This window comes from Rhinopithecus roxellana, chromosome 1 (assembly GCF_007565055.1).
Source record: "Rhinopithecus roxellana isolate Shanxi Qingling chromosome 1, ASM756505v1, whole genome shotgun sequence".
In the NCBI taxonomy this organism is placed as follows: domain Eukaryota; kingdom Metazoa; phylum Chordata; class Mammalia; order Primates; family Cercopithecidae; genus Rhinopithecus; species Rhinopithecus roxellana.
The window spans coordinates 132,187,138-132,205,737 of NC_044549.1; the positions used below are offsets into that span (position 1 = coordinate 132,187,138).

At 45.7% G+C, this 18,600-nt stretch overlaps 1 protein-coding gene across 2 annotated transcripts in view; it reads left to right on the forward strand.

The window, feature by feature from the left end:
* The first annotated feature begins 16,253 nt into the window (after nucleotides 1-16,253).
* The window catches only part of DCUN1D1 (defective in cullin neddylation 1 domain containing 1), a 44,771-nt gene continuing 42,424 nt past the window's right edge, over nucleotides 16,254-18,600 (forward strand). The window contains exon 1 of one of the 2 annotated variants that reach the window (XM_030931641.1): nucleotides 16,254-16,461. In XM_030931641.1, the coding sequence (XP_030787501.1) occupies nucleotides 16,459-16,461 (3 nt within the window). In that variant the 5' untranslated portion in view covers nucleotides 16,254-16,458. Of the gene's footprint in view, nucleotides 16,462-16,782; nucleotides 16,873-18,600 lie in introns of those variants that run through there. The other variant, XM_010366230.2, reaches the window with a different exon arrangement.

The following is an 18,600-nucleotide window of genomic DNA, read 5'->3' on the forward strand; positions in this document are numbered from 1 at the left end:
AGATAAGGCAATGTTAAAAGGGAAATCTATAGAACTAAATTAATAGAACTAAATTTATAGAACTAATCAGGCTGAGCATGGTGGCTTATGCGAATAATCCCAGCACTTTGGGAGGCTGAGGCAGGCAGATCAGTTGAGCTCAAGACCAGCCTGACCAACATGGTGAACCCTGTCTCTACTAAAAATACAAAAAACTAACGGGGCATGGTGGTGCGTGCCTGTAGTCCCAGTTACTCAGGAGGCTGAGGCAGGAGAATCACTTGAACCTGGCAGGCAGAGGTTGCAGTGAGCAAAGATTATGCCACTGCACTCTAGCCTGGGCAACAGAGTGAGAGACTCCATCTCAAAACAAACAAACAAACAAACAACAAAAAAAAAACAAGAACTAAATGCCCATGTCAAAAAGTTAGAAAGATCTCAATTTGACAACCTAGCATCACAGCTAAAAGAACTAGAGACCAAGAGTCCACCAATCCCAAAGCTAGCAGAAGACGAAGAACCAAAATCAGAGCTAAACTGAATGAGATTGAGGCATGAAAAACACTCAAAAGATCAATGAATCCGGGAGCTTTTTTTTGGAAAAAATTGAAATAGACCACTAGCTAGACTAATAAAGAAGAAAACAGAGAAGATTCAAATAAACACAATCAGGGTCAGGCATGGTGACTCACGTCTGTAATCCCAGCACTTTGGGAGGCCGAAGCAGGTGGATCACTTGAGGTCAGGAGTTCAGACCAGCCTGGCCAATGTGGTGAAACCCTATCTTTGATAAAAATACAAAAATTAGCTGGCCGTGGTGGCACATGCCTGTAATCCCAGCTACTTGGGAGGCTGAAGCAGGAGAATCACTTGAAGCCGGGAGATGGAGGTTGCAGTGAGCCAAGGTCATGCCACTGCACTCTAGCCTGGGCAACAGAGTGGGACTCTGTCTCAAAAAACAAACAAACACAATCAGAAATGTCAAAGAGGATATTACCCCTGACTCCACAGAAATACAAATAATCATCAGAGAATATTTTTTTTTTTTTTTTTTTTGAGACGGAGTCTCGCTCTGCCGCCCAGGCTGGAGTGCAGTGGCCGGATCTCAGCTCACTGCAAGCTCCGCCTCCTGGGTTCCCGCCCGTCTCAGCCTCCCAAAGTGCTGGGATTACAGGCTTGAGCCACCGCGCCCGGCCTCATCAGAGAATATTATGAACACCTCCGTGCACATAAACTAGAACATCTAGAAGAAATGGATAAATTCCTGGACACATACAGCTTCCCAAGACTGAATCAGGAAGAAACTGAATCCCTGAACAGACCAATAACAAGCTCTGAAATTAAGTCAGGAATGAATAGCCTACCAACCATAAAAAGCCCAGACCAGATGGATTCACAGCTAGATGCTACCAGCTGTACAAAGAAGAGCTGGTACCATTCCTGCTGAAACTATTCCGAAGAATTGAGGGCCAGGTGCAGTGGCTTACACCTGTAATCCTGGCACTTCGGGAGGCCAAGGCAGGCTGATCACAAGGTCAGGAGTTCGAGACCAGCCTGGACAGCATGGTGAAACCCTGTCTCTACTAAAAACACAAAAATTAGCTGGGCATGGTGGCACGTGCCTGTAATCCCAGCTACTTGGGAGGCTGAGGCAGGAGAATTGCTTGAACCCTGCAGGTGGAGGTTGCAGTGAGCTGAGATTGCGCCACTGTACTCCAGCCTGGGTGACAGAGGGAGACTCCATCTCAAAAGAAAAAAAGAAAAGAGAGAGAGAATTGAGGAGGGGGACTCCTCCCTAACTCATTCATTGAGGCCAGCATCATCCTGATACCAAAATCTAGCAGAGACACAACAAAAAAAGAAAACTTCAGGCCATTATCCTTGATGAATATTGACGCAAAAATCCTCAACAAAATGCTGGCAAACTGAATCCAGCAGCACATTGAAAAGCTTATCCACCACAATCAAGTAGGCTTTATCCCTGGGATGCAAGGTTGGTTCAATATTATTCAAATCAATAAATGCAATTCATCACATAAACAGAACCAAAGACAAAAACCACATGATTATCTCAATAGGTGGAGAAAAGGCTTTCAATAAAATTCAACACCCATTCATGTTAAAACTCTCAATACACTAGGTATTGAAGGAACATACCTCCAAATAATAAGAGCCATCTATGACAAACCCATAGCCAACATCATACTGTATGGGCAAAAGCTGGAAGCAATCCCCCTGAAAACTGGCACAAGAATGCCCTCTCTCACCAATTGTATTCAACATAGTATTGGAAGTTCTGTCCAGGGCAATCAGGCAAGAGAAAGAAATAAAGGATATCCAAATAGGAAGACAGGAAGTCAAATTATCCCTGTTTGCAGATGACATGATCCTATATCTAGAAAATTACATAGTCTCAGCCCAAAAGCTCCTTAAGCTGATTTAAAAAAAAAAGCAAAAAACAAACAAACAAACAAAAACTTCAGCAAAGTCTCAGGATACAAAATAAATGTGCAAAATCACTAACATTCCTATACACTAATAACAGTGAAGCTGAGAGCCAAATAAGAAATGCAATTCCATTCACAACTGCCACAAAAAAATATAAAATACCTAGGAATACAGCTAACCAGGGAGGTGAAAAATCTCTACAAGGAGAACTATAAAACACTGCTCAAAGAAACCGGAGATGATACAAAGAGAAAAATATTCCATGCTCATGGATAGGAAGAACTGATATCCTTATATAACCGATAACCCTAACTGTATAAAGCAATTTATAGATTCAACGCTATTCCTATTAAATTATCATTGACATTCTTTGCAGAACTAGAAAAAACTAACCAGGCATGGTAGCATGCACCAGTAGCCCTGGCTACTTGGGAGGCTGAGGCAAGAGAATCGCTTGAACCCAGGAAGTAGAGGTTGCAGTGAGCCAAAATAGTGCCACTGCACTCCAGCCTGGGTGACAGAGTGAGACTCTCTCAAAAAACAAACAAACAAACAACAACAACAACAAAAAAAAAACACTAGAAAAAACTATTTTAAAATTCATATGGAACCAAAAAAGAGCCCAAATAGACAAGGCAATCCTAACCAAAAAGAACAAAACTGGGTCGGGTGTGGGGGCTCACTCCTGTAATCCCACCACTTTGGGAGGCCGAGGCAGGTGGATCACCTGAGGTCAGGAGTTTGAGACCAGCCTGGTCAACATGGTGAAACCTTGTCTCTACTAAAAATAAAAAATTAGCTGGGTGTGGTGGTGCACGCCTGTAGTCCTAGCTACTCAGGAAGCTGAGGCAGGAGAATCGCTTGAACCTGGGAGGTGGAGGTTGCAGTGAACCAAGATCATGCCACTGCACTCCAGCCTGGGAGGTTGCAGTGAACTGAGACTGTGCCACCACACTCCAATAAATAAATAAATAAATAAATAAATAAGTAAGAAGAACAAAACTGGAGGCATCAAGTTAACAATCTTCAAACTATACTACAGGGCTATAGTAATCAAAACAGCATGGTACTGTTACAAAAACAGAAACATAGACCAATAGAAAAGAATAGAAATAACACAAGAAATAAGACCGCAAGCCTATAACTATCTGATCTTCAATAAACTTGACAAAAACAAGTAATGGGGAAGTGATTCCCTGTTCAATAAATGGTGTTGGGATTACTGGCTAGTCATAAGCAGAAGATTGAAACTAGACCTCTTCCTTACACTATATACAAAAATTAACTCAAGATGGATTAAACACTTGAACATAAAACCCAAAACTATAAAAATCTGAAAGACAACCTAGGCAACATGTTCTGGGCGTAGGAACGGGCAAAGATTTCATGACAAAGATGCCAAAAGCAATGTGACAAAAGCAAAAATTGACAAATGGGATCTAATAAAATTAAAGAGCTTCTGCACAGCCAAGGATACTATCAACAGAGTGAACAGACAACAGAATGGGAGAAAAATCTTGCAAATTATGTGTCTGACAAAGGTCTAATATCCAGCATCTATAAGACACTTAAATTTACAAGAAAAAAAAAAACCCAAACCCATTAAAAAGTGGGCAAAGGACATGAACAGACACTTTTTAAAAGAAGACACACATGCCTCCAATAATCATATGAAGAAAAGCTCAGCATCACTGATCATTAGGGAAATGCAAATCAAAACCACAATGAGATACCATCTTACACCAGTCAGGATGGCTATTAATGAAAAGTCAAAAAATAACAGATGCTGGTGAGTAAATAGAAAAAAAGAAATGCTTATGCACAGTTGTTGAAAGTGTAAATTAGTTCAATCATTGTGGAAAGCAGTGTGATGATTCCTCAAAGACCTAAAATAGAAATCGAATCCCATCCAGTAATCCTATCATTGGGCATACACCCAAAGCAATATAAATCACTCTATCATAAAGACACATGCACACGTATATTTATGGCAACACTATTCACAATTGCAAAGACATGGAATCAACCTAAATGTCCATCAATGGTAGACTGGATAAAGAAAACATGGTACATATATACCATGGAATACTATGCAGCCGTTAAAAAAAATGAGATCATGGCCGGGCGCGGTGGCTCAAGCCTGTAATCCCAGCACTTTGGGAGGCTGAGACGGGCGGATCACGAGGTCAGGAGATTGAGACCATCCTGGCTAACACGGTGAAACCCCGTCTCTACTAAAAAATACAAAAAACTAGCCTGGCAAGGTGGCGGGCGCCTGTAGTCCCAGCTACTCGGGAGGCTGAGGCAGGAGAATGATGTCAACCCGGGAGGCAGAGCTTGCAGTGAGCTGAGATCCGGCCACTGCACTCCAGCCTGGGCGACAGAGCGAGACTCCGTCTCAAAAAAAAAAAAAAAAAAAAAAAAAAAAATGAGATCATATCCTTTGCAGGAACATGGATGGAGCTGGAGGCCATTATGCTTAGCAAACTAACACAGGAACAGAAAACCAAATACTCCATGTTCTTACTTGTAAATGGGAGCTAAATGACGAGAACACATGGACACATGGAGGTGAGCAACACACACTGGGCCCTATCAGAGAGTGGAGTCTTGGAGGAGGGAGAGGATCAGAAAAAATAACAAATAGATACTAGGCTTAGTACCTGGGTGATTAAATTATCTGTACAACAAGCCCCCGTGGCGAGGTGGCTCACACCTGTAATCCCAGCACTTTGGGAGGCTTAGGCAGGCAGATTACCTGAGGTCAGGAGTTCGAGACCAGCCTGGCCAACATGGTGAAATCTTGTCTCTACCTGTAATCCCAGCTACTCGGGAGGCTGAGGCAGGAGAATTGCTTGAATCCGGGACCCGGAGGTTGCAGTGAGCCGAGATCCTGCCACTCCACTCCAGCCTGGGTGACAGAGCCAGACTCCATCTCAAAACAACAACAACAACAACCAAAAAAAAAAAAAAAAAAAAACCCATGATACAAGTTTACCTGTATAACAAACCTATAACCTTGAACATAACAGCTAAATTTTTAAAAATGTAAATTACAACAGCAGGATATTGTTATTTTTACCTATTAGATTGGCAACAAGTAAAGGGGATTACAAAAATATGGATTTGGCAAGATTTGTAGGAAATGTATAAAATCACACACACTGGTAATGGGAGTACAAACTGGCATAACTTTTTTGACGGTCAATTTAGTAAAGCATTAATATCTGTTAAAATATCCTTTAATTCAGACATTCCTCTCTAAAGAGGTTTTTTTTTTGTTGTTGTTGTTGTTTTTGAGACAGATTCTCGCTCTGTTGCCCAGGCTGGAGTGTAGTGGCCAACCTCCGCTCACTGCAACCTCCACCTCCCGGGTTTACGCCATTCTCCTGCCTCAGCCTCCCAAGTAGCTGGGACTACAGGCACCTGCCACCATGCCCAGCTAATTTTTTTGTATTTTTGGTAGAGACAGGGTTTCACCGTATTAGCCAGGATGGTCTTGATCTCCTGACCTCGTGATCCGCCTGCCTCGGCCTCCCAAAGTGCTGGAATTACAGGGGTGAGCCACTGCACCCGGCCTTGAAGAGTTTTTTTGTACAGATATATCCACACAGGCACTCCAGGATGTATGACTAAAAATATTCATTGTAGTATCACTTGGAAAAGAAATTTTAAAAATAAAATGAATAAAATAAAATAAAATTGGATTTCTTGTCTTACTATTGAGTTTTTAAAGTCTTTAACATATTCTGGATATAAGTCCTTTATCAGTTATATGATTCATTGTCTGGCTTGTTTTCTCTCTCTCTCTCTCTCTTTTTTTTTTTAAGACGGAATCTCACTATGTTGTCCAGGCTGGAGTGCAGTGGTGCAATCTCGGCTCACTGCAGCCTCCGCCTCCTGGGTTCAAGCGATTCTCCTGCTTCAGCCTCCTGAGTAGCTAAGACTACAGGCACCCGCCACCACGCCCAGCTAATTTTTGTAGTTTTAATAGAGATGAGTTTCATCATGTTGGCCAGGATGGTCTCAATCTCTTGACCTTGTAATCCTCCCGCCTCCCAAGGTGCTGGGATTACAGGCGTGAGCCACCGCGCCCAGCTGTTACTTGACTTTTTAAATGATGTCTTTTAAAGTGCAAAATTTCCAATTTTGATGAAGTCAAATCATCCGGCTGGGCGCAGTGGCTCACGCCTGTAATCCCAGCACTTTGGGAGGCCGAGATGGGTGGATCACGTCAGGAGATCAAGACCATCCTGGATAACACGGTGAAACCCCATCTCTATCAAAAATACAAAAAATTAGGCCAGGCGCGGTGGCTCACGCCTGTAATCCCAGCACTTTGGGAGGCTGAGGCGGGTGGATCACAAGGTCAGGAGATCGAGACCACGGTGAAACCCCGTCTCTACTAAAAACACAAAAAATTAGCCGGGCGCGGTTGCGGGAGCCTGTAGTCCCAGCTACTCGGCAGGCTGAGGCACGAGAATGGCGTGAACCCGGGCGGCGGAGCTTGCAGTGAGCCGAGATGCGCCACTGCACTCCAGCCTGGGCAAGAGAGTGAGACTTCGTCTTAAAAAAAAGAAAAAGGCCGGGTGCGGTGGCTCAAGCCTGTAATCCCAGCACTTTGGGAGGCCGAGACGGGTGGATCACGAGGTCAGGAGATCGAGACAATCCTGGCTAACACGGTGAAACCCCGTCTCTACTAAAAATTACAAAAAAACTAGCCGGGCGCAGTGGCGGGCGCCTGTAGTCCCAGCTACTCGGGAGGCTGAGGCAGGAGAATGGCGGGAACCCGGAAGGCGGAGCTTGCAGTGAGCTGAGATCCGGCCACTGCACTCCAGCCTGGGCGACAGAGCGAGACTCCGTCTCAAAAAAAAAAAAAAAAAAAGAAAAGAAAAGAAAAATCATCCATCTGAAGGATTGGGATCAACCTGTAGATCCTTCTCAGGCACAAAAACAACCAACCCAACAAAACACCTGGCTCATTGGTGGTGAACTAGGAAGCTGGGCTCCGTGCCATAGACTTCACCCAAGGTATGTTGCTCCATCACTCTTGCACAGACTGAGCGAGGGATTCTCTTACACATTTCACAGCTATGCTGTTACTCTGTAGGGCTGTATCCTATTGATCAAGAATGAAAATAATCCCTTCTTCTCTCTTAACCCCTCCCACGTGGTGGCAGTTCTTTCCAGCTAGACCTGATCTGCCTATTGTGCTGTCACCAACACCTCCCCAGAGCTCACCCTGGCAGGCTTGACATGGACCTTCCTGCCTCCTCCTCTCTCCTCAGCTCCCATCTCCTGCATCTCCCTTCTGTGGTCAGGCTGTCCACAAAATTATTTTGCTTCAATGTGGTGATCTGTGGCCACAGCATTTTCCTCTCTTTTATACCATTGATCAATTAAGGGCTGCTATGTTACATTTGATCTCTATTCTCTCTCTCTTTTTTTTTTTTTTTGAGATGGAGTCTTGCTCTGTTGCTCAGACTGGAGTGCAGTGGCGTAGTCTCAGCTCACTGCAACCTCTGCCTCCAGGATTCAGGTGATTCTCTTGCTGCAGCATCCTGAGTAGCTGGGATTACAGGCGTGCACCACCATGCCCAGTTAATTTTTGTATTTTTAGTAGAGATGGGGTTTCACCACGTTGGTCAGGCTGGTTTCGAACTCCTGACCTCTTGATCCGCCTGCCTCGGCCTCCTGAAGTGCTGGGATTATAGGCGTAAGCCACCGTGTTGGGCCACATTTGATCTCTAAAGACCTTTGCCCTGTCATCTCCCTGCCCAAATGTCCTGAAGGAGTCTCTCTCATCTCCCACAACAGATTAAGCTGTTTGGGCTGCACCTTTATTTGTGCGTTTGTGTGTGTGTGACCTTTAGACTCTCTCATTGATTTCTTTTTTTTTTGAGACAGAGTCTCACACCATTGCCCAGGCTGGAGTGCAGTGGCGTGATCTCGGCTCACTGCAACCTCCACCTCCCAGGTTCAAGCAATTTTCCTGCCTCAGCCTCCCAAGTAGCTGGGATTACAGGTGCCTGCCATCACACCCAGCTAATTGTTTTAAATTTTTATTTCTAGTAGAGATGGTGTTTCACTATGTTGTCCAGGCTGGTCTCGAACTCCTGACCTCATGATCCACCCGCCTCGGCCTCCCAAAGTGCCGGGATTACAGGCTTGAGTCACCATGCCTGGCCCCTTCATTGATTTCTTTTGGTGCATACATTCTCAAAATGCTCATCTCACAATATTAGCATTGTGTTATTTTTATTGTTTTTTTTTTTTTTTTAAGTCTCTTTCACAGTGCTATAGGCTAACCTGACCCTGATACTAACTTTTGGTTTTATAATATTTGTACAAAAACCTTCCCTTTCTCCAAACTCTTCTCTCTTCATCCAGCCCAAATAATTTCTTTTAAAAGTGTGACATATCACGAAGGCAATGGAGAAAACAACATTTCTTTATTTACTGCATAGCCCCACAAAAAACACCTTGAAACTCTAAAGTGCTTGTGAAATGTGTTTCTGAGTTTCATGTGTCTTATTTTGATTGAAAAATCCCTGTGCAGAAACCACATTGAACAGGATGACATGCTCAGGGTCAAGCAAATTATAGGTGCTTGGAAGATTTTATAAATGTGTATAAGTGGTTTTCCTAGTTTGCTATCTACACTGAAAACATTCATCCAAGAGATATTTATTTTTTAAGAATTATTATTATTTCCCCTTACCACATGCTTTTTTGTAGTTGAACTATGCTAACTTTCCAAATACTAAATATTTCTGTGCTTACTCTTGGTTATATATAAATATTTCAGGTTTGTTTCGGTTTTCACTTATTTCTTGAAGTTAAGAGTACTTATTACTCTCAATTGTTGAGCATCTACTCCAGCACAGCCACTGCTGAAGCACATGCTGGTCAATATGGTAGCCACTACCAACTGAGGCAACTGAACACTTAAAATATGGCTCGTCCAAATTAAGATATACGTTAGGCGTAATAATATACACATCAAATTTCAAAGACATACTTTGCAAAAAGAATATAATATATGTCATTGATATTTTATATTGAGCACACGTTGAAATGCTGATATTTTGAATATCTTGGGTTAAATAAGATGCTAGAAACAGGCCGGGTGCAGTGGCTCATGCTTGTAATCCCAGCACTTTGGGAGGCCAAGGTGGGCAGATCACTTGAGATCAGGAGTTCGAGAACAGCCTGGCCAACATGGCGAAATCCCTTCTCTACTAAGAACACAGAAATTAGCCGGGTGTGTTGGTGGGCGCCTGTAATCCCAGCTACTTGGGAGACTGAGGCGGGAGAATCACTTGAACCTGAGAGGCAGAGGTTGCAGTGAGCCGAGACTGAACCACTGCACTCCAGCCTGGGCAACAGAGAGAGACACTGTCTCAAATATTAAAAAAAAAAAAAAAAAAAATGCTAGAAACAAAACAGGTGAAGCCTGTTGTTTCTTTTTACATGTATTTTACATTTGCTAGTTCATTTATTTATTTTTTTGAAACCGAGTTTCGCTCTTTCACCCAGGCTGGAACCAATTGGCATGATCTCGGCTCACTGCAACCTCCACCCTCCGGGTTCAAGCGATTCTCTTGCCTCAGCCTCCTGAGGAGCTGGGATTATAGGCACCCGCCACCATGCCTGGCTCATTTGTGTATTTTTAGTAGAGACAGCGTTTTGCCATGTTGGCCAGGCTGGTCTCAAACTCCTGACCTCGGGTGATCCACCAGCCTCGGCCTCCCAAAGTGCTGGGATTACAGGCGTCAGCCACCGCGCCTGGCCCATTTGCTAGTTTATTTAAAATACATAATAAAGGATACAGAAGACAATTTAGATGAAGAGAAGCACAGGGCAAGGCATTGTAGGAGAAGGTGCAGAGCTTTCATGCTCTCTCCGGGGTGACGCTCTGCAGGCACCTCCACGTGTTCAGGATTCAGGATGCTCCTTACTTTGTAAAATGACACAACAAGGAAAGGTAAACTTTCTTATTTGCCCGGTATTTGTGGCTTGCATCATATTTGTCAGACAGTGCTGGTCTCAGTACTTCATATATTTATAGTGAATGAATGAATGAAAAAATGCAACTGGCTATACTTTTCTGATCTTTGAGGGCAGCTCACAATAGTCTACCAGGAAGGAATCAAACAAAGTTATGGTTTGACGGAAATTTATTGTAATTCAACTCCATCTCATTTTGTAATTGAGAATGCTGAGGTTCAGAGATATGTTCATGCTTTATATACTATCCATGGAATAGACAGGAAAGTGGGGGGTGATTCAATACCACCATCCCTCTGTCATCATCGGTGGAAAATGTCTCAGTGAGGATTTCCAAAAGTATCCAGGGACAAATGTCCAGGATTCTAGGGGACCCTCTAGCTTACTACCTGTGGAACTGCTTCACTCATTATGGTTTCAATGAATTCATTCTCTGCAACTGACTGGAGCTGTCAAGGACAAACACCTCAGGCTGAGCCTTGGTCTCATCTAGGAGTGGCCAAGCTGGGGTGGGTAGGGAGGTCCAGGGTAGACGCTCTGGGACAGTGGGACATTGTGACATCATCATTGGTGGTCTTGGACAGTTTCTCATTGCTGGGTCTCCAGTCCTAGCTGTTACTGCAAGCCCATCCCTCTACCATGAGGGTGGAGGAGTTAAAATCCACAGATCCACATGTACCTTGAGGCGACAGACTGGCTCTGGTGAATATTTCCATTTTCCTATTTAGAAGTTGACCCACTGAAATACTGCTGTTGTTGGTTCTTTTGTATGAAAGGAGTAATGGTGCCCAATTTCCTAGGGGCAGTTCCTGAGGTGTACCCCTTCATCCTGATTAAGAATCCCTTTTATAATGGTTCTTATTTATTTACTTTTAATTTTATTTTTTATTTTCTGAGACAGAGTTTTGCTCTTGTTGACCAGGCTGAAGTGCAATGGTGCGATCTTGGCTCACTGCAACCTCCGCCTCCCGTGTTCAAGCGATTCTCCTGCCTCAGCCTTCCGAGTAGCTGGGATTACAGGCATGTGCCACCACACCTAGCTAAATTTGTATTTTTAGTAGAGACAGGGTTTCTCCATGTTGGTCAGGCTGGTCTCGAACTCCCAACCTCAGGTGATCCGCCCGCCTCGGCCTCCCAAAGTGCTGGGATTACAGGTGTGAGCCACTGCGTCTGGCCTTAGAATGGTTCTTAATGTGGAGGAAAGAAGCCCATGCAGTCATTCCTTTGGCATCACCAGTAACACTGGCAGGTGAGCCAAAAGGTTCTTCTGCTTCTAGCCTCCACTCTGATAAGTTTCGTATGAGCTTTGAAACCGTGGCTTTCATGTTAGACTTCCTGTGGCTTCACTAGGGCCCACTCTGACTGAGGCCTAATCCTGTCTGCTTTACCCTTTAAAACATGGTTATAATTCTGAATTCATAAGATCTAAATGCCATGTTTTACTGAAAACAGAATAGGCTCCATCAGTCAATCGCATTTACCCTTATGTATTTATAAATCAGCAAGCTTGAATCCAATAAGGACATTAGTGTAAATGTTGGGCAAAATTGAGAGCACCCAAGTTAAGTGTGGGATGGTGGTGGCTGTGTATCTCAGACTAGTGGCTTTGAACTGTGGCTGTGTATAATCACCCTGTAGGCTTAATTTTAGCTAGATGAACTACCAGAAATGTTAGCAATCTGTCTTTTCAGATTACTTCTGCTCTTTCTGCTAAAGACAGATTCTAGAAGTATGAAATCCTCACTTTTACATGTTTCTTTGAGCAGAACTGCAACTATTTTATCAGTGACTATTATGTCTTAATATGAAATTTTAAGCTTCTGTGGCAACAAGTATTTACACATTTATGAGCACTGTATTAATTTTTTCCTTGTTCTAGGGATACGGTGAGAGGGCGTGTGTGTGTATGTGTTGGGGTGGGAGGGGGGTAGAGAGAGGAGGAGAGATAGAGAGACAAGATAGTCAATTTTGGCTAGATGTTTCCACCTTATTTCTTATTATTGTACTGAGATTGTTACTATGAAAAAGTCATTAGAACTCCTGTACTTGAAAAAACTCAAAGCCTTAATTTAAATATCTGAAACATGACAAACAAGTAATATGAGCATATTAGTTAATATTATTTTGTTAAATATTGTAATTTATGCTTTATCTTCAGGATGCTTTTGTACTTAAAAAATAATCAGGACAATTTTAACAAATATGTTTATCTCACCCAATCACGACGATTGAGTAATAATTCTCCATTTCACATTCAATACTGAGCCAGGAAGTACAGTAATGGATACAGTTGCTACTACATTTACCATCTGACCATATGGTATAACATACATCTGCCAAGGAGGACAAGCATTCCTTTACAATAACAAACAATATAGGCACTGTCTTAAGACAGACATCAGTTACATAACTCTTTCTTTTCATTAATTTATCCCACTCTGACTATGCAGCACATACATGTCAGGCACTCACTTTGACACTGAAAACCCAAAGAATTGTGCAACCAGACTCTGACCTTAAGCAGTGCAGTCCAGCAGGGGAGATGGTCATGTAGGCAAATGCTTATCATATGATGTCATAAGTACAACAGAAGTACATGTAAGGTGTCAAGAGAAATGCAGGGAGAGAAACTTGCCTAACTGCTGGAATCCAAGGATCAGGTCAGGAGACAGTCATAGAGAAGATGGTCTTTGAGTTGAGTACTGACATCTTGGTGGGAAATGTAATGTGGCAGTCAAGAGAACAGACTCTGTAGCCAGACTACTGGATTTCAAATCCTGGCTCTACTACTTGCTAGTTAGGGAATCTATTTTTTTTTTTTTTTCTTTGAGGCAGAGTCTCACTCTTGTTGCCCAGGCTGGAGTGCAGTGGCGCGATCTCAGCTCATTACAACCTCCGCCTCCAGGGTTCAAACAATTCTCCTGCCTCAGCCTCCTGAGTAGCTGGAATTACAGGCATGCATAACCATGCCCGGTTAAATTTTGTACTTTTAGTAGAGACGGGGTTTCGCCATGTTGGCCAGGCTGGTCTTAAACTCCTGAACTTAAGTTATCTGCCCACCTTGGCCTCCCAAAGTGCTGGGACTACAGGCATGAGCCACTGCGCCTGGCCTAGCTAGGGAATCTTAGGCATATTGTTGAATCTCTCTGTGCCTTTGTAGGATGGGCGTAATAACTGGGCATGCTCATAGGGTAGAAGTGAGAATTATATGAGTTAGTATGTGTCACAATGAGGATTACATAAATCAGTATGTGTTATGGGCTTTCCATGTATCAGACACATGGAAAGCCCTCAGTCAGTATTAGCTAGGAAGCCAGGGATAGGAGAATCGGAGAAAGCAAGGAAACATGCAGAGGTATGGCAGTCTTGGTTTGTGAAAACTGAAATATAAGGTGCATTTGGGTGGAGGGTGGTGGAAAATGGCAATGGGAGCGGATGGATTAGAGAGAACTTCAATGCCATGCCAAAGAGGCTTATGCTTATGCAGCCCCTGGAGAATTTTAAGGACAAATTCAAATTTGCATTATAGAAAGACAACCATGGAGCAGTGGAGAAGTAGAGGCTGGAAGATTAGGTAAGAAGTTATTGATAAGATGAGGAGAGATGATAAAGAAAAATCCCAGTACTTTGGAAGACTGAGGTGGGCAGATCATGAGTTCAGGAGTTCGAGACCAGCCTGACATACATAGTAAAACCCTGTCTCTCCTAAATATGCAAAAATTAGCTGGATGTGGTGGCACGCACCTGTAATCCCAGCTACTCGGGAGGCTGAGGCAGGAGAACTGCTTGAACCTGGGAGGCGGAGGTTGCAGTGAGCCAAGATTGCACCATTGTACTCCAGCCTGGGTGACAGAGCTAGACTCCATGTCAAACAACAACAAAAAGAACTGGCTAAGAAATAGTAGGCTGCAGATTAAAAAGTCATTTAGGAGGGAAAATTGATGAGATGTGGAGTAAGGGGATGAGGCAGGAAGAGTGGTGGATGATTCTTAGATTTCTAGTTTGGATGATTTGATGAAAAGCCAGGAGGAAAAGTGGGTTTGGGGATAAGGTTTTAGATTTCGTGAGCTTGATGGACCTGTGGAATGACCAGAATGAGTGTTTAGGTCTGCCACTTGGGGACTGGAAGTCAAGATTTGGGATTCCTCCGGATATGGGCAGTACTTGACATCGTGGGAATGTGACAGCGTGACACAGGTTGTATACAGAAGGATGTTCAGGAATGGTCAGGAAAGCCCAAAGAGAGAACAGCCAGCAAAGGAGAGTGGTCACAGAGCAAAGAGGAGATGCAGGAGAAGGTAGAGTCATGGAAAATGAACAGGAAATTCAAGGAGGAAGTGTTCAAATGCAGGTGAGAGGTCAATTAGAATAACTAAGGCCTGTACCTTGGTAGAGCTTAGGAAAACCCACAAACGATTATTTCAATGGAGTAGAACAGAGTGGAGCAACAGACACATGAATCCTCTTCATTAACACCCTAGGTGTTATGTTAATACTTTAGGTCAAAAGCTAGGTAATTCATGGACAACATCCATGTACATAGTCGTTTCAGGCTTGCTGCATGAGGCAGATCTGGCTTGTCCCTGCAGGACTGTTTACTCAGAGCCCAGCAAGGAGCTTGGCACATTCACATGCACCCATTAAATATTGGGGTAAAGAATGGATGAACGGTTTGTGGAGGCCAGAAACCTGCCTTGGTACAGCGGTGGAAGCTCCCAGTACATGGCTAGCTCCAGAAATTCAGGAGGCCTTTGCGAGTTACCACAGAAGTTCTGTTGTTTTGATAAGAACAAATTCGTTAGTTATAGGGTTGATCTGGTCTTTTAATGCCTGTGCTGGTGATGATGGTGATAACGGGTCTACTCAGGTGGGTCTTGTTCTGAAACTTAGGTAAGCTCTCGGTCCAGTTTCAGATGTGATTTTCTGAGTGGGTTTGCTTTCTTAGCTGTTTTATTTCCTTCCTGTGTGAAGGTGTCTTACCTCTCCAATTGGATACTACATTTCTGAAGGGCAAGGACCACTCACTCCACAGGAGCCTTCTGTCCACTTGCAGCACGAATTTCTCCACTTGATCCTCAGCTCAGAATCCTAGTGCTCCTCAGCCTCGGCCAACTTAGCGCCCAGAGCAGGTCACACCTGGACTGTCCGCCCTGCCTGACTCGACCCTCAGTGAAAAAATGTGTAGTTGCTTCACGAAACTTACCCTGGACAGGCCGAACTGAGGGGATACTGAAAGCTAGCAGTAGGCAGGCCACCTGGACTCCCGCAGCCGGGCCTTGGGTCCCAGTGCACCCCACCCCATCCCACTCTAGGGTTGCCCCACTGTCTCCCAGCTGACACAGGTGTGGGGAGACCCTGGGCCTCACTAACGGAGTGACAGCTACCGCAGGGCTGGACTAAGGTCTCCCCTGGGATGCCCAAGCGAGGGAACGGATGTAAGTCTGATACTGAGATTGCGGGGAAAAAAAGAAAACACGGGGCGGGGGTAGGTGTTTCCACTCTCTTCTCTCTTTTTTTGGTACTGATGGGGAGGGGAGGTCTGGGATGGATGAAGCTCCTTAACCATCCGTTTCAGCCGCCCCCAGCTGCTCAACTTATCGGCCGCCGTTCGTCCCCGCTTCCAGCCCGCGTAGACCCGGCCGTGACCGTCCGGAAGGAACCGCGTAGGAAACGGAGGTGGGGTGTCCCCCGGCGCCCCCACTAGAGACCGCCCGGCGCGGCAGGAGGATGTCGGCGCGCGGAGGGCTTGCGTCGCCCGCCCCTCCCCCGCCGCGCCCCCCGCCCCCGCTCCCGCCCCGGGGGACCCCCGCGCCCGGGGGAAGCCCCGCGCGGGGCGCCCTCCGCCCGCCTCCATCCCTCCGCCTCCCCGAGGCCCGGGGCTGCCTCCTCGGGCCGCGCCGGGCCGCCCCGCACTGCGCATGAGCGGGAGCCCGGCAAGCCCGTGAGAGGAGCCGCCGCCGCCGCCGCCGTCCATTCGCTGCGGAGCCGGAGGAGGAGGGGAGAGGCCTGGAGGACACCAACATGGTGAGGCACTGCGGCCGCCCGCCCGCCCTGCCGGCTGGGGGCCGGCGCTGCCGCGCACCCCCGCCCCGGCCGCCCTCCGCCCCGCGGTGACCCTGCAGCCCCGAGCCTCGGCCCGCGGCCTCCGTCCCGCTCCTAGGCGGGGGCTCTCCTGCCTGCCTCTCCCTTCCTCCTTCGCCCCTTCCCGCCCGGGCGCCGCCGCTACGCGAGAGCCGAGGAGGCGGAGCGGAGCCGGGCCTAGTCGGGAGCCCCGGGGAGTTTGGGGCGCGGGGAGCGGCCCCGGTGCCCCTCGTCGGGGCCCGGCACGGGTGGGGGAGGCGTTGGGGCGGGGGGAGGGGATGGGGCAACGGCCCTGCCCCTGCCCCTCTGCCGGCTCCATTGTGTCTGGCCGGGGACTGGGGTCTGGGGTTCCGGGTGAGTAGCCTCCCCCCGCCCCGAAGCCGGGGCTTCCCTCTTCGCCCGGCCGGGGAGAAGGAAAGACTTTCCCGGCGCGCCTCTCCCTCCTCCGCTCCCGGCTCCAGTACCCCGCAAGTCTCCCAGGCAGTTTTGCTTGGGGCGGGGTATCAGCCCTTTTCCTTTCTCCATCACCTCTCGAGGCGTCCCATGCTTTTGGAGAAGGAGAGTTTCCTCGGCCAGTTGGTGGAGGTTATATTTACCTCTCTACTGAAAACATGGGAGACTGCTGAGCTTGGGGGAGGGGGTACGGAAGTGCAACCTGTTCTCATTTCATAAAATTAGGGAACACAGACTAGCGAGCGCCCTGTCGAGCACCTATTTTATTTGCTTGAGGGTGGGAGGAGTAATTGCTTTATTATAGTAGTTAAGGGCCATTTGTGATTTTTTTTTTTTTTTTTTAAACAGTTTGTCAAGTTACTCTCCTTTTTTGTTTGAAAAAAAAAAAAAAAAAAAAAGAAAGTCCTTGGCTTGCAGACCCTTGTGGTCGAGTTGTTTACTTTGGTAATTAAGTACCTGACTCTGCTGGACGCTCTTCGTGTTTCAGAAGCGCTGTTTGGCATTGTACAGTCTGAGCGTGAGTTGAATTCCGTGCAGGTTACTGTATGAATAGTAAAAATGATATTGTCCTTTTGCTCATGGGGAACATAAAGGCCTCTTTGAGGAGGGTGTGTGTGTGCGCGCCTGTGTTAAGGGAATGCCCCAGTGGCTTTGTTTTTAGTTGGTCTTATTTTTGCTGAACGACACTTCTAGTCCCATCCTCCAGCTTGGCAGTATTTTGTTGTCATGTATGGATATATGGTTTAGTCTGTCACATATTTAACATTTATGTTCAGTGGCAAGTTGTATAGGAATTTAGAGTTTGAATTTGTAAGAAAACTTTCCTGTAAAGTGCAGGTTAATGTATGGATTAGTATTACAGTGTTCAGAGATCCACCAGGCAGTCTAAACAGTTTCTAGTTTCTTAAGTATTTACATGGTCGTAGGCATTACTCCTGAAGTTTTCAGACTCTTAGCATTTAGATGAGTATAGTAAGCTCGAAGTAATGACATTAATTCCCTGGGAAGCACTCAGGCACAGCTGAAATGTGTGCTCTTCAGGATGGTTCCAGATCCGTATCATCCCCTAGAATCTGGAGTCATCACCTGTTCAGGAATTCAGGATTCAAGTGGTTCATACGAGAGTTCAGCTTGTAAGCTTCTATTCTTTTGGTTAATATTAAAATTAGCTACTTTTGAAACTTAGCTATAACCCATGTAATTCTACCATTGGTGACAAGATATTAAAAACATATCCTGTGGCTGAACTCAGTTTATGTCATGAGAATTGTGATATTCTCTGGTTTAGAAACTCACCATGGGGGCAGGGCACGGTGGCTCATGCCTGTAATCCCAGCACCCTGGGTCACCAAAGCAGGAGAATTGCTTGAGAGCCTAGGAGTTTGAGACCAGCCTGGGCAGCATAGTGAGACTCCATCCCAAGGGGAAAAAAAGTGAAATTACCCAAGCATACTGGTGCTAGCCTGTGCTTGCAGCTACTCCAGAGGATGAGGTGGGAGGATTACTTGAGCTGGGAGGTTGAGGCTGCTGTGAGCCCTGCCACTGCACCTCTCCAGCCTGGCTAACAGACCTTGTCTCTTAAAAAATATAATAAGAAAGGAAAGAGACTCACCGCTGGCCCTAATAGAA